Source organism: Salvelinus fontinalis, unplaced genomic scaffold (assembly GCF_029448725.1).
Source record: "Salvelinus fontinalis isolate EN_2023a unplaced genomic scaffold, ASM2944872v1 scaffold_0006, whole genome shotgun sequence".
NCBI classification, from domain to species: domain Eukaryota; kingdom Metazoa; phylum Chordata; class Actinopteri; order Salmoniformes; family Salmonidae; genus Salvelinus; species Salvelinus fontinalis.
This window is the reverse complement of record NW_026600215.1, coordinates 357,019-377,753: the sequence shown is the minus strand read 5'-3', so window position 1 is coordinate 377,753 and position 20,735 is coordinate 357,019. Positions and strand designations below refer to the sequence as shown.

Genomic DNA, 20,735 nt, shown 5'->3' with positions numbered 1-20,735 from the left:
CACTCTGATCCAGGTCTAATACACTCTGATCCAGGTCTAATACACTCTGATCCAGGTCTAACTTGTTCTGATCCAGGTCTAATACACTCTGATCCAGGTATAATACATTCTGGTCCAGGTCTAATACACTCTGATCCAGGTCTAATACACTCTGATCCAGGTCTAATACACTCTGATCCAGGTCTAATACACTCTGATCCAGGTCTAATACATTCTGATCCAGGTATAATACATTCTGATCCAGGTCTAATACACTCTGATCCAGGCATAATACACTCTGATCCAGGTCTAGTACACTCTGATCCAGGTCTAGTACACTCTGATCCAGGTCTAATACATTCTGATCCAGGTCTAATACACTCTGATCCAGGTCTAATACATTCTGATCCAGGTCTAATACACTCTGATCCAGGTCTAATACACTCTGATCCATGTCTAACTTGTTCTGATCCAGGTCTAATACACTCTGATCCAGGTCTAATACACTCTGATCCAGGTCTAATACACTCTGATCCAGGTCTAATACACTCTGATCCAGGTCTAACACACTCTGATCCAGGTATAATACACTCTGATCCAGGTCTAATACACTCTGATCCAGGTCTAATACACTCTGATCCAGGTCTAATACACTCTGATCCAGGTCTAATACACTCTGATCCAGGTCTAATACACTCTGATCCAGGTCTAATACACTCTGATCCAGGTCTAATACACTCTGATCCAGGTCTAATACATTCTGATCCAGGTATAATACACTCTGATCCAGGTCTAACATACTCTGATCCAGGTCCAATACACTCTGATCCAGGTCTAATACACTCTGATCCAGGTCTAATACACTCTGATCCAGGTCTAATACACTCTGATCCAGGTCTAATACACTCTGATCCAGGTCTAATACACTCTGATCCAGGTCTAATACACTCTGATCCAGGTCTAATACACTCTGATCCAGGTCTAATACATTCTGATCCAGGTCTAATACACTCTGATCCATGTATAATACATTCTGTTCCAGGTCTAATACACTCTGATCCAGGTCTAATACACTCTGATCCAGGTCTAATACATTCTGATCCAGGTCTAATACACTCTGATCCAGGTCTAATACACTCTGATCCAGGTATAATACACTCTGATCCAGGTCTAATACACTCTGATCCATGTCTAATACATTCTGTTCCAGGTCTAATACACTCTGATCCAGGTCTAATACACTCTGATCCAGGTATAATACACTCTGATCCAGGTATAATACATTCTGATCCAGGTCTAATACACTCTGATCCAGGTATAATACACTCTGATCCAGGTCTAATACACACTGATCCAGGTATAATACACTCTGATCCAGGTATAATACACTCTGATCCAGGTCTAATACACTCTGATCCAGGTCTAATACACTCTGATCCAGGTCTAATACACTCTGATCCAGGTGTAACACATTCTGATCCAATTCTAATACACTCTGATCCAGGTTTAACACATTCTGATCCAGGTATAATACATTCTGATCCAGGTCTAATACATTCTGATCCAGGTCTAATACATTCTGATCCAGGTCTAATACACACTGATCCAGGTCTAATACACTCTGATCCAATTCTAATACACTCTGATCCAGGTCTAATACACTCTGATCCAGGTCTAATACACTCTGATCCAGGTCTAATACACTCTGATCCAGGTCTAATACACTCTGATCCAGGTCTAATACATTCTGATCCAATTCTAATACACTCTGATCCAGGTCTAATATACTCTGATCCAGGTCTAATACACTCTGATCCAGGTCTAATACACTCTGATCCAGGTCTAACTTGTTCTGATCCAGGTCTAATACACTCTGATCCAGGTATAATACATTCTGATCCAGGTCTAATACACTCTGATCCAGGTCTAATACACTCTGATCCAGGTCTAATACACTCTGATCCAGGTCTAACTTGTTCTGATCCAGGTCTAATACACTCTGATCCAGGTATAATACATTCTGGTCCAGGTCTAATACACTCTGATCCAGGTCTAATACACTCTGATCCAGGTCTAATACACTCTGATCCAGGTCTAATACACTCTGATCCAGGTCTAATACATTCTGATCCAGGTATAATACATTCTGATCCATGTCTAATACACTCTGATCCAGGCATAATACACTCTGATCCAGGTCTAGTACGCTCTGATCCAGGTCTAGTACACTCTGATCCAGGTCTAATGCATTCTGATCCAGGTCTAATACACTCTGATCCAGGTCTAATACATTCTGATCCAGGTCTAATACACTCTGATCCAGGTCTAATACACTCTGATCCATGTCTAACTTGTTCTGATCCAGGTCTAATACACTCTGATCCAGGTCTAATACACTCTGATCCAGGTCTAATACACTCTGATCCAGGTCTAATACACTCTGATCCAGGTCTAATACACTCTGATCCAGGTCTAATACACTCTGATCCAGGTCTAATACACTCTGATCCAGGTCTAATACACTCTGATCCAGGTCTAATACACTCTGATCCAGGTCTAATACACTCTAATCCAGGTCTAATACACTCTAATCCAGGTCTAATACAATCTGATCCAGGTATAATACACTCTGATCCAGGTCTAATACACTCTGATCCAGGTCTAATACACTCTGATCCAGGTCTAATACACTCTGATCCAGGTCTAATACACTCGGATCCAGGTCTAATACACTGATCCAGGTCTAATACACTGATCCAGGTCTAATACACTCTGATCCAGGTCTAATACACTCTGATCCAGGTCTAATACACTCTGATCCAGGTCTAATACATTCTGATCCAGGTCTAATACACTCTGATCCAGGTATAATACACTCTGATCCAGGTCTAATACACTCTGATCCAGGTCTAATGCACTCTGATCCAGGTATAATACACTCTGATCCAGGTCTAATACACTCTGATCCAGGTCTAATACACTCTGATCCAGGTCTAATACACTCTGATCCAGGTCTAATTCACTCTGATCCAGGTCTAATGCACTCTGATCCAGGTCTAATACCCTCTGATCCAGGTCTAATACACTCTGATCCAGGTCTAATACACTCTGATCCAGGTCTAATACACTCTGATCCAGGTCTAATACACTCTGATCCAGGTCTAATACACTCTGATCCAGGTCTAATACACTCTGATCCAGGTCTAATACACTCTGATCCAGGTCTAATACATTCTGATCCAGGTATAATACATTCTGATCCAGGTCTAATACACTCTGATCCAGGCATAATACACTCTGATCCAGGTCTAGTACACTCTGATCCAGGTCTAGTACACTCTGATCCAGGTCTAATACATTCTGATCCAGGTCTAATACACTCTGATCCAGGTCTAATACATTCTGATCCAGGTCTAATACACTCTGATCCAGGTCTAATACACTCTGATCCATGTCTAACTTGTTCTGATCCAGGTCTAATACACTCTGATCCAGGTCTAATACACTCTGATCCAGGTCTAATACACTCTGATCCAGGTCTAATACACTCTGATCCAGGTCTAACACACTCTGATCCAGGTATAATACACTCTGATCCAGGTCTAATACACTCTGATCCAGGTCTAATACACTCTGATCCAGGTCTAATACACTCTGATCCAGGTCTAATACACTCTGATCCAGGTCTAATACACTCTGATCCAGGTCTAATACACTCTGATCCAGGTCTAATACACTCTAATCCAGGTCTAATACACTCTAATCCAGGTCTAATACACTCTAATCCAGGTCTAATACAATCTGATCCAGGTATAATACACTCTGATCCAGGTCTAATACACTCTGATCCAGGTCTAATACACTCTGATCCAGGTCTAATACACTCTGATCCAGGTCTAATACACTCGGATCCAGGTCTAATACACTGATCCAGGTCTAATACACTCTGATCCAGGTCTAATACACTCTGATCCAGGTCTAATACACTCTGATCCAGGTCTAATACACTCTGATCCAGGTCTAATACATTCTGATCCAGGTGTAATACACTCTGATCCAGGTATAATACACTCTGATCCAGGTCTAATACACTCTGATCCAGGTCTAATACACTCTGATCCAGGTATAATACACTCTGATCCAGGTCTAATACACTCTGATCCAGGTCTAATACACTCTGATCCAGGTCTAATACACGCTGATCCAGGTCTAATTCACTCTGATCCAGGTCTAATGCACTCTGATCCAGGTCTAATACCCTCTGATCCAGGTCTAATACACTCTGATCCAGGTCTAATACACTCTGATCCAGGTCTAATACACTCTGATCCAGGTCTAATACACTCTGATCCAGGTCTAATACACTCTGATCCAGGTCTAATACACTCTGATCCAGGTCTAATACACTCTGATCCAGGTCTAATACATTCTGATCCAGGTCTAATACACTCTGATCCAGGTCTAATACACTCTGATCCAGGTCTAATACAGTCTGATCCAGGTCTAATACAGTCTGATCCAGGTCTAATACACTCTGATCCAGGTCTAATACACTCTGATCCAGGTCTAATACACTCTGATCCAGGTCTAATACACTCTGATCCAGGTCTAATACACTCTGATCCAGGTCTAATACACTCTGATCCAGGTCTAATACACTCTGATCCAGGTCTAATACACTCTGATCCAGGTCTAATACATTCTGTTCCAGGTATAATACATTCTGATCCAGGTCTAATACACTCTGATCCAGGTCTAATACACTCTGATCCAGGTCTAATACACTCTGATCCAGGTCTAATACATTCTGATCCAGGTCTAATACACTCTGATCCAGGTCTAATACACTCTGATCCAGGTCTAATACACTCTGATCCAGGTCTAATACACTCGGATCCAGGTCTAATACACTGATCCAGGTCTAATACACTCTGATCCAGGTCTAATACACTCTGATCCAGGTCTAATACACTCTGATCCAGGTCTAATACACTCTGATCCAGGTCTAATACATTCTGATCCAGGTCTAATACACTCTGATCCAGGTATAATACACTCTGATCCAGGTCTAATACACTCTGATCCAGGTCTAATACACTCTGATCCAGGTATAATACACTCTGATCCAGGTCTAATACACTCTGATCCAGGTCTAATACACTCTGATCCAGGTCTAATACACGCTGATCCAGGTCTAATTCACTCTGATCCAGGTCTAATGCACTCTGATCCAGGTCTAATACCCTCTGATCCAGGTCTAATACACTCTGATCCAGGTCTAATACACTCTGATCCAGGTCTAATACACTCTGATCCAGGTCTAATACACTCTGATCCAGGTCTAATACACTCTGATCCAGGTCTAATACACTCTGATCCAGGTCTAATACACTCTGATCCAGGTCTAATACATTCTGATCCAGGTCTAATACACTCTGATCCAGGTCTAATACACTCTGATCCAGGTCTAATACAGTCTGATCCAGGTCTAATACAGTCTGATCCAGGTCTAATACACTCTGATCCAGGTCTAATACACTCTGATCCAGGTCTAATACACTCTGATCCAGGTCTAATACACTCTGATCCAGGTCTAATACACTCTGATCCAGGTCTAATACACTCTGATCCAGGTCTAATACACTCTGATCCAGGTCTAATACACTCTGATCCAGGTCTAATACATTCTGATCCAGGTATAATACATTCTGATCCAGGTCTAATACACTCTGATCCAGGCATAATACACTCTGATCCAGGTCTAGTACACTCTGATCCAGGTCTAGTACACTCTGATCCAGGTCTAATACATTCTGATCCAGGTCTAATACACTCTGATCCAGGTCTAATACATTCTGATCCAGGTCTAATACACTCTGATCCAGGTCTAATACACTCTGATCCATGTCTAACTTGTTCTGATCCAGGTCTAATACACTCTGATCCAGGTCTAATACACTCTGATCCAGGTCTAATACACTCTGATCCAGGTCTAATACACTCTGATCCAGGTCTAACACACTCTGATCCAGGTCTAATACACTCTGATCCAGGTCTAATACACTCTGATCCAGGTCTAATACACTCTGATCCAGGTCTAATACACTCTGATCCAGGTCTAATACACTCTGATCCAGGTCTAATACACTCTGATCCAGGTCTAATACACTCTGATCCAGGTCTAATACACTCTGATCCAGGTCTAATACACTCTAATCCAGGTCTAATACACTCTAATCCAGGTCTAATACAATCTGATCCAGGTATAATACACTCTGATCCAGGTCTAATACACTCTGATCCAGGTCTAATACACTCTGATCCAGGTCTAATACACTCTGATCCAGGTCTAATACACTCGGATCCAGGTCTAATACACTCTGATCCAGGTCTAATACACTCTGATCCAGGTCTAATACACTCTGATCCAGGTCTAATACACTCTGATCCAGGTCTAATACATTCTGATCCAGGTCTAATACACTCTGATCCAGGTATAATACACTCTGATCCAGGTCTAATACACTCTGATCCAGGTCTAATACACTCTGATCCAGGTATAATACACTCTGATCCAGGTCTAATACACTCTGATCCAGGTCTAATACACTCTGATCCAGGTCTAATACACTCTGATCCAGGTCTAATTCACTCTGATCCAGGTCTAATGCACTCTGATCCAGGTCTAATACCCTCTGATCCAGGTCTAATACACTCTGATCCAGGTCTAATACACTCTGATCCAGGTCTAATACACTCTGATCCAGGTCTAATACACTCTGATCCAGGTCTAATACACTCTGATCCAGGTCTAATACACTCTGATCCAGGTCTAATACACTCTGATCCAGGTCTAATACATTCTGATCCAGGTCTAATACACTCTGATCCAGGTCTAATACACTCTGATCCAGGTCTAATACACTCTGATCCAGGTCTAATACACTCTGATCCAGGTCTAATACAGTCTGATCCAGGTCTAATACACTCTGATCCAGGTCTAATACACTCTGATCCAGGTCTAATACACTCTGATCCAGGTCTAATACACTCTGATCCAGGTCTAATACACTCTGATCCAGGTCTAATACACTCTGATCCAGGTCTAATACACTCTGATCCAGGTCTAACACATTCTGATCCAGGTCTAATACACTCTGATCCAGGTCTAATACACTCTGATCCAGGTCTAATACACTCTGATCCAGGTCTAATACACTCTGATCCAGGTCTAATACACTCTGATCCAGGTCTAATACACTCTGATCCAGGTCTAATGCACTCTGATCCAGGTCTAATACACTCTGATCCAGGTCTAATACATTCTGATCCAGGTCTAATACATTCTGATCCAGTTCTAATACACTCTGATCCAGTTCTAATACATTCTGTTCCAGGTCTAACACATTGATCTCCGATCTCTTTCTCTTTTCGCTCCTTCCAGGATTGAGGAAAGCTTCAAGACGTTATTCTGGGCCATATTCGGTCTGTCCGAAGTCAAGTCAGTGAAGATCAACAATGGCCATAAGTTTATCGAGAATATCGGCTACATCCTTTATGGGGTTTATAACGTCACCATGGTGATCGTCCTGCTCAACATGCTCATTGCCATGATCAATAACTCCTTCCAGGAAATAGAGGTAACTAATGAATGAATTAATAATTGATTGTCCCTTAGGGAAAAGAGAGGTAATAATACCCTGGTCTTGATACTTCTTAACATGTTATATTGCTCTTGTATGAGGAATTTGTAGGGTATAGTTAGTATACCATTTACTATAAGGCTCTGCGATAGACTAGTGTCCTGTTCAGGGGGTGTACTGTACATCAAGCTGTCTCCCTACAGAAACAGGAGATAGACTAGTGTCCTGTACATCAAGCTGTCTCCCCACAGAAACAGGAGATAGACTAGTGTCCTGTACATCAAGCTGTCTCCCTACAGAAACAGGAGATAGACTAGTGTCCTGTCCAGGGGGTGTCCTGGTACATCAAGTTGCCTCACTACAGTAACAGGAGATAGACTATTGTCCTGTCCAGGGGGTGTCCTGGTACATCAAGTTGCCTCACTACAGTAACAGGAGATAGACTAGTGTCCAGGGGGTGTCCTGGTAGATCAAGCTGTATCCTGATAGGCTCCTGCTCCTATGAGCCACTGTGGTTCGGACAAGGATATTATTTACTATTAGAGCATACAAATCCACATTCAACACAATAATGGCACACAAATAGACCCAGTTATTAAACAGGTTCTGTATACTCCTTTAATCATCATGGCTCCATTGTGAAGCCACCATTTTGTAGAAATATTGTTGTAGGCTACATCTGCATGCTTGGCTGTGTTAATTCATCTCCCATCAGATAACATGTAAGCGCCACCATACAGCACTGCAGCTTCCATCTACTATATGGTTGTCTGATACTGTGGAGGCTGTGGGTTAATAGGAGGCATGGCAAGGCCACGTTCCAAATGGTACCCTATTCTCATTATAGTGCACTACATTTTTTACCAGGGTTCATAGGGCTCTGGTCTAAAGTAGTGCACTATATAGGGAATAGGGTAGCATTTCGGATGCACCCCCAAGTACTTCTGGGTAATTACAAATGCTTTGAGCTACATAGATAAGGTCATTGTAGAATGATTTAGTTTAATACTGTCTTCTGAGTAAAAATGAATTCAATGAATTATTGTCTGTTGCGATGGTAATTGCAGCTACTTACAGGGTTGGAAGAGAAAGTGAAATCCTCTCTCATTCAGTTTAGAGGCCGCAGCTTCTCCACCGTTGGGTCGCATTAGGATGTTTGGATCTGGTATTGGCCGTGTACCAAATGGCACCCTGTTTCTCTATAAAGTGTCCTACTTTAGACTAGAGCCATATGGGCCCGGCTCAAATGTAGTGCACTATATAGGGAAGAATGTGTCATTTGGGATTCAAACATTGGCTGCCATCCATATCAATCAGGTTGCTATGGCTCTCCCACTCAATGCTTTTAGTATTTACCTCTGGACAATTATTATGGATGTAAAGGGAAACGGTTATTTATGAAAGCCGGAAGCTTGGAATTATGTTATAAAACTGATTGTTGTTGTTTTAGAGTTGATTGTTTCTAAATACTCAGTTCCCTTTTCAGTTGGTCAACTCACTGCAACACAGCTGTGTGGAGTTTGTGCTAGCGCCCTCTACTGAAGAACATTAGAATCACGCTTGACAGGGCCAACGATCACTGTGCCTCACTGGAAGCCCCGCCTTCCACAGGAGATAAACCTGAGGCATGAATTCATTCACTGTGACAACAGTACCCCAAAGTGGCAGGGCCAGTCAGGGTACATCAGAGTAGACTTAAACACATTGTTTCTACCCCACAGTGTTAAGATTCATTTTTTCTGTCGCCCTGGGTTTTGTAAACAGTGACATCGGGGTACAGGCTACAATTGCTTGTGCGTCCCCCATGTTTTTACAGCGTCATTAGGTCGACTGTTCTCGTTATGAGGGAGATATCTTCCCTTCTCCAGAAGCAGGTGATCAGAATGTTTCCTATGTGAGAAGCCCAGGACAGCTGGTTCAGCCGATATTTCTTAGTCCTCAAAAGTGGCAGGACTTTGATTCCAATTTTAGACCTGTGTGCCCTGAACACCTCAGGATCTACAAATTCAGAATGCTCACGAACAGCCGGTTGTTACAGTCAGTGCACCCGGGCGATTGGTTCACCTCCATCAACCTGAAGGATGCATACTGTGAACAAATATCCCCTTCACAGGAAGTTGCTGAGGTTCCGTTTCGAGGCTATAGACTACGAGTTTTTGGTTCCTCCCTTTCAGGCTTTCCCTCGTACCTATGCGGATATTGGACTACCGGGACGATTGGCAAGTGGTAGCGGAGTCGAGGGAGCTGGTGGCGTTGCCTCTCGGCTGGTTTCCCATGTTCAGTGTCTGCAGCTGTTTACCTCCATCTCAGCGCATTCTGTTTCTGGGTCTCAAGTTAGACTCAGTCAAAAATTCTTGTCCCCGCAGAGGGAGACCGGTTTCTCGGCTTTGCTTGGCGCAATTTCGTCTGGATTGCGTTTTTTGCCGATGACTAGATCTATTGGGGTTGATGGCTTCTATATCAACAGACAGGGAGGGGTATGGTCTCACCTCCTCTTGTCCTTGGCCTGCTCCTTGGCCAGCTGTGGAGCAGTACACACTTTTCCTCGCTCCGGGTGACGTATTTCCCCGGGTGCTTCAACACGGTGCAGATATGTAATCCAGGGGAGGAGACGGCTGCACCCCTGCGTGGTTTCCCAGATATAGGAAATGTCCGACAAGGGCCGACAGATCTTGAGAAAATGAGCATCGTCGGCTGTTTTACTCCATATGTAAACTCTGTTGGGAACGGATTCTCTCGTGAACCAGTGGCCTCAGATCTGATTCATTCCACGCTGGAGAGGGTGCGTCGGGACGAGTTGTCATTGATCCTTGTGGCTCCCCGTTGGCCCGAACGACCTTGGTTTGTGGAGATCATTCGCCTTTTAGGCCCCGTGGCAACGCAACTCTCGCCACCTTGGCCGCAGATTTGGAATCAGTGGGCCCTTAAAAGATCCAATATGACGGCAAGGGGTTTACCTCTGAACGTTATTGCTACTAAACAGTCCGCGAGGACACAACTAGAGGGTCGTATGGAAATAAAAGGCAGGTGCCAAAATAAAGGAATTGTTCCTTTCCTCTGGTGGACATTTTAATGTTCTTAAAGGTGCTTTTCAAGCGGGGTTCGTTCTCTGAAGGTGTATACGGGAGCTATTTCAGCGTGTCATGTGGGAACTGATGGTGCCACTCCAGGGACTCATCCCCTGGAGGTGCGGTTTATAAAAGGTGTGTGCCGTGTCAGGCCAGCTTTGGCTTTGGCTTTGGATGTGCTGTGGTGAGGCCCCTTTTGGACCAATGGAGTCTGTGGATCTGAAGATCCTCTTCTACAAGACCACCCTGCTCGTGTCTTTGGCCTCGGCTCAGCGCGTTGGGGATCTCCACGCGTTATCCATTCACCCCCACTTGTATGAAGTTCACCCTTGGCGACTCTAAGGTGACGTTGCGTCCTAATGCGGCCTTCGCCCCTAAGGTCATAACTATGTCCTACGGTCTCTAGATTTTCAGCTTTTTCCCTGTTCACCTCCTCCATTTGCTTCTGAGGAGCAGCGGAGGTTACATGCCCTGTGTCCGGTACGAGCTTGACCATGTAAAATGAGCGGACCAGGGGTGTCAGTTTATCTAATCTGGCTGGTGGTAGAGTGTTTTGTAAGCAGCTTCTCTCCCACTGGATTGTCGAGGCTTTTTGTCTGACATATGACAGCAGAAGGCAGGAATTACCTAACGGTAATGTGCACACACCACCAGAGATCTTGCGGCTTCTTGGGCCTCGTTTAAAGAGAGGTAGGTGAGTTGGGCATCCCCACACACTGTTGTAAGGTTTTATCTCTTGGATGTCACTGTTCCCAGTGTAACCTGCAGGGTGCTTTCGACTGGGGCAGGAGAGGGTCATTAGGCAGCTAGCAAACACCCGGTACCGCAGGTTTTCCTGTCAGGTCGGAACTCTGGGTAGTCTGCTGTGGGCCATTTCATCTTGTGTCCCCCAGGGTTGTGAGTGATTTTATGTCTCCATTGCTGTGTTGTACCTCGTTTGCCTCCTTCAGGGAACAGTAGCTATATTCATAACTGTAGGTTCTCGGCATTAACCCCTACCTTCCCTTCTCCTCCCCTCCCCTCCCCTCCCCTCCTCCCTTCTCCTCCCCTCCCCTCCTCTCCCCTCCTCCCTTCTCTACTCCTCCCTTCTCCTCCCCTCCTCTCCCCTCCCCTCCCTTTTCCTCCCTACTCCTCTTCCTCCCCACCCTTCCACCCTCCTCTCATTCTTTCTTCTTCCCACTCCTCCTCCCCTCTCCTTCCCACCCCCCCTCCCTTCTCCTCCCCTCCCCCTCCTCCCATCTCCTCCCCCCAGGATGACGCTGATGTAGAGTGGAAATTTGCCCGGGCTAAGCTATGGTTCTCCTACTTTGAGGAAGGTGGGACATTACCTGTCCCCTTTAACCTGGTTCCCAGTCCCAAGGCCATCATTGCCTTGGTCCTGGGGCTAAGAGACCTCATGCTGAAGGCTCTCAACAGACACAAGAGCTGTCACAATGAGGATACAGAGCTCAATAAGGTGAACCACACAATCGTGCACTCTCTCTCTCTCTCTCTCTCTCTCTCTCTCTCTCTCTCTCTCTCTCTCTCTCTCTCTCTCTCTCTCTCTCTCTCTCTCTCTCTCTCTCTCTCTCTCTCTCTCTCTCTCTCTCTCTCTCTCTCTCTCTCTCTCTCTCACACACACACGTACACACACACACACACACACACACACAAAGTAGGTAGTAGCGTACTGGTGGGAAATAGTCTGACCATTATTGATTTATGGTTTAGATTATCCCTTATAACCTTGTCTCTAGCCCCCTGTCCCTAGTCCCCTGTCCCTAGCCCCCTGTCCCTAGTCCCCTGTCCCTAGTCCCCTGTCCCTAGTGCCCTGTCCCTAGTCCCCTGTCTCTAGCCCCCTGTCTCTAGCCCCCTGTCTCTAGCCCCCTGTCCCTAGTCCCCTGTCCCTAGTCCCCTGTCCCTAGCCCCCTGTCCCTAGCCCCCTGTCTCTAGCCCCCTGTCCCTAGCCCCCTGTCCCTTGTCCCCTGTCCCTAGCCTCCTGTCCCTAGTCCCCTGTCCCTAGTCCCCCTGTCCCTAGTCTCCTGTCCCTAGTCTCCTGTCCCTAGTCCCCTGTCCCTAGCCCCCTGTCCCTAGCCCCCTGTCCCTAGCCCCCTGTCCCTTGTCCCTAGTCCCCTGTCCCTAGCCTCCTGTCCCTAGCCTCCTGTCCCTAGTCCCCTGTCCCTAGCCCCCTGTCCCTAGCCCCCTGTCCCTGTCCCTAGCCCCCTGTCCCTAGCCCCCTGTCCCTAGCCCCCTGTCCCTAGCCTCCTGTCCCTAGCCCCCTGTCCCTAGCCCCCTGTCCCTAGTCCCCTGTCTCTAGTCCCCTGTCTCTAGCCCCCTGTCTCTAGCCCCCTGTCTCTAGCCCCCTGTCCCTAGCCCCCTGTCTCTAGCTCCCTGTCTCTAGCCCCCTGTCTCTAGTCCCCTGTCCCTCGCCCCCTGTTCCTCGCCCCCTGTCCCTCGCCCCCTGTCCCTAGCCCCCTGTCCCTAGCCCCCTGTCCCTAGCCCCCTGTCCCTAGTCCCCTGTCCCTAGCCTCCTGTCCCTAGCCCCCTGTCCCTAGCCCCCTGTCCCTATTCCCCTGTCCCTAGTCCCCTGTCCCTGGCCCCTGTCTCTAGCCCCCTGTCCCTAGCCCCCTGTCCCTAGCCCCCTGTCCCTCGCCCCCTGTCCCTAGCCCCCTGTCTCTAGCCTCCTGTCCCTAGCCCCCTGTCCCTAGCCCCCTGTCCCTAGCCCCCTGTCCCTAGCCCCCTGTCCCTGGCCCCTGTCCCTAGCCCCCTGTCTCTAGCCCCCTGTCCCTCGCCCCCTGTCCCTCGCCCCCTGTCCCTAGCCCCCTGTCTCTCGCCTCCTGTCCCTAGCCCCCTGTCCCTAGCCCCCTGTCCCTAGCCCCCTGTCTCTAGCCTCCTGTCTCTAGTCCCCTGTCTCTAGTCCCCTGTCTCTAGTCCCCTGTCTCTAGCCCCCTGTCTCTAGCCCCCTGTCTCTAGCCCCCTGTCTCTAGTCCCCTGTCTCTAGCCTCCTGTCCCTAGCCCCCTGTCTCTAGCCTCCTGTCCCTACCCCCCTGTCTCTAGCCTCCTGTCCCTAGTCCCCTGTCCCTAGCCCCCTGTCTCTAGCCTCCTGTCCCTAGCCCCCTGTCCCTAGCCCCCTGTCCCTAGCCCCCTGTCTCTAGCCTCCTGTCCCTAGCCCCCTGTCCCTAGCCTCCTGTCCCTAGCCCCCTGTCTCTAGCCTCCTGTCCCTAGTCCCCTGTCCCTAGCCCCCTGTCTCTAGCCTCCTGTCCCTAGCCCCCTGTCCCTAGCCCCCTGTCCCTAGCCCCCTGTCTCTAGCCCCCTGTCTCTAGTCCCCTGTCTCTAGTCCCCTGTCTCTAGTCCCCTGTCTCTAGCCCCCTGTCTCTAGCCCCCTGTCTCTAGCCCCCTGTCTCTAGCCTCCTGTCCCTAGTCCCCTGTCCCTAGCCTCCTGTCCCTAGCCCCCTGTCCCTAGCCCCCTGTCCCTAGCCCCCTGTCTCTAGCCTCCTGTCCCTAGCCCCCTGTCTCTAGCCTCCTGTCCCTAGCCCCCTGTCTCTAGCCTCCTGTCCCTAGTCCCCTGTCCCTAGCCCCCTGTCCCTAGCCTCCTGTCCCTAGCCCCCTGTCCCTAGCCCCCTGTCCCTAGCCCCCTGTCCCTAGCCCCCTGTCTCTAGCCCCCTGTCCCTAGCCCCCTGTCCCTAGCCCCCTGTCCCTAACCCCCTGTCCCTAGTCCCCTGTCCCTAGCCTCCTGTCCCTAGCCTCCTGTCCCTAGCCCCCTAGCCCCCTGTCCCTAGCCCCCTGTCCCTAGCCCCCTGTCCCTAGCCCCCTGTCCCTAGTCCCCTGTCCCTAGTCCCCTGTCCCTAGCCCTCTCTCTCACGCTCTCTTGTTCTCTTTCGTAGCAATTGAGCTTGTGGATGAAGTTCTCTATATGGACACACTGTCAGAGTCATCCAGCCTATAGATGATGTTATGATAGATGTATGTCCTGGCTCTATACTGTGGTTTCCTAGACCAGTATACGAAGTTGTACTGGACTAAATATAATGATCAATATGGGAAACTCTCTATATTTACTTTGTTGTGTACTGAGCCCTCTAGTGTCCTGTTGGAGAAGTGCAGCTAGACCTTGTTTTTATTTTGTGATAAATTGTTGAATTTACACTTTATTAATGAAGTATTGTTTGATTGTGTCTGAACCTCCAGTTGGATCATCATAAGAATTTAACTGCTGGAGGTCTGGCTTGTCCGAGTCGGCACCAGGTAAGTAGACCTATAGAGGTAGTATTTTCACGTCACAATGCTTAGTTCCATAGGTTTTCATCACCATAAGGCATAGCATACTTTAATCTTTTGTATACAAGATTATACAATAATCATACTTTACTCATTTGTAAACAAGCTTATACAATAATCATACTTTACTCATTTGTATACAAGCTTATACAATAATCATACTTTACTCATTTGTATACAAGCTTATACAATAATCATACGTTACTCATTTGTATACAAGCTTATACAATAATCGTATTTTACTCTTTTTTTTCTACTACACAGAAGATAATGAGGCGCCTCATCAAGAGATATGTGATACAAGCACAGATCAATAAAGACAGTGACGAAGTGAATGAAGGTATGAGGGAGACCCCTCCTATTTGACTGTTTTGTGACCTACTGAACACCTTTCCTGGTCAGAGAGATTTAAGACAATCTCACAAATAGTTAACACACACAGGGCTTTTTTGTTGTTGCAAGGAGTCATGATCATGGAAATGGTCTGTTTTATAGAAGAAAAAGTAGTCATGAGTACAATAAACACAGCATAGGGAAATAAACATGTAATACTATGAATGAAGGCAACAGGAATGAAATAGAGTAATTGCAATAGCTAAAGTCGTGACAGTGATATATAGACTGATCTCTGATCTGCAGGTGACAGTGATGTATAGACTGATCTCTGATCTGCACCGGCAGGTGACAATGATATATAGACTGATCTCTGATCTGCACCGGCAGGTGACAGTGATATATAGACTGATCTCTGATCTGTACCGGCAGGTGACAGTGATATATAGACTGATCTCTGATCTGTACCGGCAGGTGACAGTGATATATAGACTGATCTCTGATCTGCACCGGCAGGTGACAGTGATATATAGACTGATCTCTGATCTGCACCGGCAGGTGACAGTGATTTATAGACTGATCTCTGATCTGCACCGGCAGGTGACAGTGATATATAGACTGATCTCTGATCTGAACCTGCAGGTGACAGTGATATATAGACTGATCTCTGATCTGTACCGGCAGGTGACAGTGATATATAGACTGATCTCTGATCTGTACCGGCAGGTGACAGTGATATATAGACTTATCTCTGATCTGCACCGGCAGGTGACAGTGATATATAGACTGATCTCTGATCTGTACCGGCAGGTGACAGTGATTTATAGACTGATCTCTGATCTGTACCGGCAGGTGACAGTGATATATAGACTGATCTCTGATCTGCACCGGCAGGTGACAGTGATATATAGACTGATCTCTGATCTGTACCGGCAGGTGACAGTGATATATAGACTGATCTCTGATCTGAACCTGCAGGTGACAGTGATATATAGACTGATCTCTGATCTGTACCGGCAGGTGACAGTGATATATAGACTGATCTCTGATCTGTACCGGCAGGTGACAGTGATATATAGACTGATCTCTGATCTGTACCGGCAGGTGACAGTGATATATAGACTGATCTCTGATCTGCACCGGCAGGTGACAGTGATATATAGACTGATCTCTGATCTGCACCGGCAGGTGACAGTGATTTATAGACTGATCTCTGATCTGCACCGGCAGGTGACAGTGATATATAGACTGATCTCTGATCTGAACCTGCAGGTGACAGTGATATATAGACTGATCTCTGATCTGTACCGGCAGGTGACAGTGATATATAGACTGATCTCTGATCTGTACCGGCAGGTGACAGTGATATATAGACTGATCTCTGATCTGCACCGGCAGGTGACAGTGATATATAGACTGATCTCTGATCTGCACCGGCAGGTGACAGTGATTTATAGACTGATCTCTGATCTGCACCGGCAGGTGACAGTGATATATAGACTGATCTCTGATCTGAACCTGCAGGTGACAGTGATATATAGACTGATCTCTGATCTGTACCGGCAGGTGACAGTGATATATAGACTGATCTCTGATCTGTACCGGCAGGTGACAGTGATATATAGACTTATCTCTGATCTGCACCGGCAGGTGACAGTGATATATAGACTGATCTCTGATCTGTACCGGCAGGTGACAGTGATATATAGACTGATCTCTGATCTGCAGGTGACAGTGATATATAGACTGATCTCTGATCTGCACCTGCAGGTGACAGTTATAAAGCAGGTGAATCAAAACTAGGACTGAAGGCTATAACTGGTTCTCACAAACGAGCTAGGAAAAGAGTAGAGTCAAAACCAACAATACCTCCGAAAGGCACAAACAGAATAAACTGAACTAAATAAGGAGCTGATGAGAACAGGTGAGTAACTAATACAGGTGAAATCAATGAACAAAAATGAAAGACAGGACTACGTTCAAGAACACAACGAAACAGAACACAAGGTTGACTAAGAATATAAATACAGAACCTTACAATCAATCTACATACAATACGCCATAATGACAAAGCATAGAAATGTTTGCTAATTTATTAAAAATTAAAACCTGAAATATCACATTAACATAAGTATTCAGACCCTTTACTCAGTACTTTGTTGAAGCACCTTTGGCAGGGATTACAGCCTCGAGTCTTCTTGGGTATGACGCTGCAAGCTTGGCACACCTGTATTTGGGGAGTTTTTCCATTCTTCTCTGCAGATCCTCTCAAGCTCTGTCAGGTTGGATGGGGAGCGTCACTGCACAGCTATTTTCAGATCTCTCCAGAGGTGTTCGATCTTGCTCAAGTCCGGGCTCTGGCTGGGCCACTCAAGGACATTCAGAGACTTGTCCCGAAGTCACTCCTGCGTTGTCTTGGCTGTGTTCTTAGGGTCGTTGTGCTGTTGGAAGGTGAACCTTCGCCCCAGTCTGAGGTCCTGAGAGTTCTGGAGTAGGTTTTCATCAAGGATCTTTCTGTACTTTGCTCCGTCCATCTTTTACTCGATCCTGACTAGTCTCCCAGTCCCTGCTGCTGAAAAACATCCCCACAGCATGATGCTGCCACCACCGCGCTTCACCGTAGGGATGGTGCCAGTTTTCCTCCAGATGTGATGCTTGGCATTCAGGCCAAAGAGTTCAATCTTGGTTTCATCAGACCAGAGAATCTTGTTTCTCATGGTCTGAAAGTCTTTTGGTGCCTTTTGGCAAACTCGAAGCGGGCTGTCATGTGCCTTTTACTGAGGAGTGGCTTTCGTCTGGCTACTTTACAGCAAAGGCCTGATTAGTGGAGTATTGCAGGAATGATTGTCCTTCTGGAAGGTTCTCCCATCTCTACAGAGGAACTCTGGAGCTCTGTCAGAGTGACCATCAGGTTCTTGGTCACCTCCCTGACGAAGGCCCTTCTCCCCTGATTGCTCAATTTGGCTGGGAGGCCAGCTCTAGGAAGAGTCTTGGTGGTTCCAAAACTCTTCCATTTAAGAATGATGGAGGCCACTGTGTTCTTGGGGACCTTCAATGCTGCAGAATGTTTTTGGTGACCTTCCCCAGATCTGTGCCTCGACGCAATCCTGTCTCGGAGCTCTACGGACAAATCCTTCGACCTCATGGCTTGGTTTTTGCTCTGACATGCACTGTCAACTGTGGGATCTTATATAGACAGGTGTGTGCCTTTCCAAATCATGTCCAATCAATTGAATTTACCACAGGTGGACTCCAATCAAGTTGTAGAAACATCTCAAGGATGATCAATGGAAACAGGATGCGCCTGAACTCAATGCTGAGTCTGAGGGTCTGAATTCTGTTTCAGTTGTTTTATATTTAATACATTTGCTAAAATTATTAAAAACCTGCTGTCACTTCGTCATTATGGTGTATTGTGATGTCATTATGGTGTATTGTGATGTCATTATGGGGTATTGTGATGTCATTATGGTCTATTGTGTGTAGTTTGCTGAGGATTTATTTTTTATTTAATCTGTTTTAGAATAAGGCTGTAACGTTACAAAATGTGGAAAAAGTCAAGGGGTCTGAACCCTTTCCCGAAGGCACTGTACATATGAAATGGGTAAAGCAGTATCTAAACATTATTGAAGTGACTGGTGTTCCATAGTGATGGACGAGCATGCATTGGGCCTGGCTAGCCAGTGCAGAACCAGCTAGATGTTCTTAGCCAATCAGAGGTTGCATGATCAGCTCATGCACAGAGGGTGGGGCGAGTGGGCACTTGCTGATTGGCTGGGGAGAGTAGGAGAGTCAAACATAAACAAATCGGCAAAAAACACAGTGAATGAAATAGTCCTGTAGCATACTCATCAGGGGGAATTGGCTACATATAGATGAAGTTGTTTTACCCTAATCTGTATTTAACCGATGTGAAATGGCTAGCTAGTTAGCGGTGGTGCGCGCTAAATAGCGTTTCAATGGGTCACGTCACTCGCTCTGAGACCTCAAAGTAGTTGTTCCCCTTGCTCTGCAAGGGCCGCGGCTTTTGTGGCGCGATGGGTAACGATGCTTCGAGGGTGGCTGTCGATGTGTGCAGACGGTCCCTGGTTCGAGCCCAGGTAGGGGCGAGGAGAGGGACGAAAGCTATACTGTTACATGTATACTGTATTAGGCTGCTTAAGCAATTAGGACTGAGGGGTTGTGGCCCGGCAGAGGGCTGTTCTTAGGCACGATGCTGGACGTAGACAATCAGCATCCAGGATCCAAGTGACCTGTTTTATAAAGCAACAGAGGGCCTAGATCTAGATAGGTAGAAAAGCTGTTGAGTTCTCCCACATCGGATAAATCCATTCTATAAATTCATTGCAGATCTTCTGTCGGTTGACAGACTGAGGGACAAATTCCCCCCAAAAATGTATGAATGCAGTCTGTACCCCTCATTTTTGACCTCCCCCCCCCCCCCCTCTCTGTCTCCCAGGAGAGCTGAAGGAGATTAAACATGACATCTCTAGTTTACGCTACGAACTCCTGGAGCAGAAGAACCACAATATGGAGGAGTTAGCTGAGCTGATCCGGAGACTGGGAGAGAGGATACCTGCCGAGCAGCAGAGGCATCAGGGTCAGATATAGATATAGGTATATGTATCCTATATCATCTAGGATCTATGATGATCAGGAGACTGGGAGAGAGGACACCTGCCAAACACCAGCCATATACGCTGAGCATTTAAAACATTATACCTATTTCCATGACATAGACTGAGCCCAGGTGAAAGCTATGACCCCTTATTGATGTCACTTGTTAAATCCACTTCAATCAGTGTAGATGAAGGGGTGGAGACAGGTTAAAGAAGGATTTTTTAAGCCTCGAGACAATTGAGCTGTGGATTGTGTCTGTTTGCCATTCAGAGGATGCATGGGCAAGACAATAGATTTAAGTGCCTTTGAACAGGGGTATGGTAGTAGGTGCCAGGTGCACCGGTTTGTGTCAAGAACTGCAACGCTGCTGGGTTTTTCACACTCAACAGTTTCCCGTGTGTATCAAGAATGGTCAACCGCCCAAAGGACATCCAGCCAACTTGACAACAGTACGAAACATTGGAGTCAACATGGGCCAGCGTCCCAGTGGAACGCTTTCGACACCTTGTAGAGTCCATTCCCCGACAAACTGAGGCTGTTCTGAGGGCAAAGAAGGGGGGGGGTTCAACTCAATATTAGGAAGGTGTTCCTAATGTTTTGTATACTCAGTGTTTAAGAGTAATACCCAATGTATCTGTAAGACTCCAGAAACAATATTATCACCACAGTTTATTCAATGCAATGGTCAAATGAATGAATTATTTTAGGTGAGTAATCCAGAAACTCATAATGGGATTTGCTGGATTGGCTCTTGGTGACACGTCCTGACAGGATTCTAAATGCAGATGCTCTGCCAGACTGTTTCAGTGATCAGTAATCTCCTGGGTTTGGAAAA

At 46.5% G+C, this 20,735-nt stretch overlaps 1 protein-coding gene across 1 annotated transcript in view; it reads left to right on the top strand.

The window, feature by feature from the left end:
• The window catches only part of trpc6b (transient receptor potential cation channel, subfamily C, member 6b), a 55,710-nt gene extending 35,819 nt beyond the window's left edge, over nt 1-19,891 (top strand). Inside the window, exons 2-6 of the mRNA XM_055910393.1 lie at nt 7,424-7,619; nt 11,943-12,146; nt 14,858-14,914; nt 15,212-15,287; nt 19,740-19,891. Coding sequence (XP_055766368.1) covers nt 7,424-7,619; nt 11,943-12,146; nt 14,858-14,914; nt 15,212-15,287; nt 19,740-19,891 — 685 coding nt within the window. The remainder of the gene's footprint in view (nt 1-7,423; nt 7,620-11,942; nt 12,147-14,857; nt 14,915-15,211; nt 15,288-19,739) is intronic.
• The last annotated feature ends 844 nt before the right edge of the window (nt 19,892-20,735 follow it).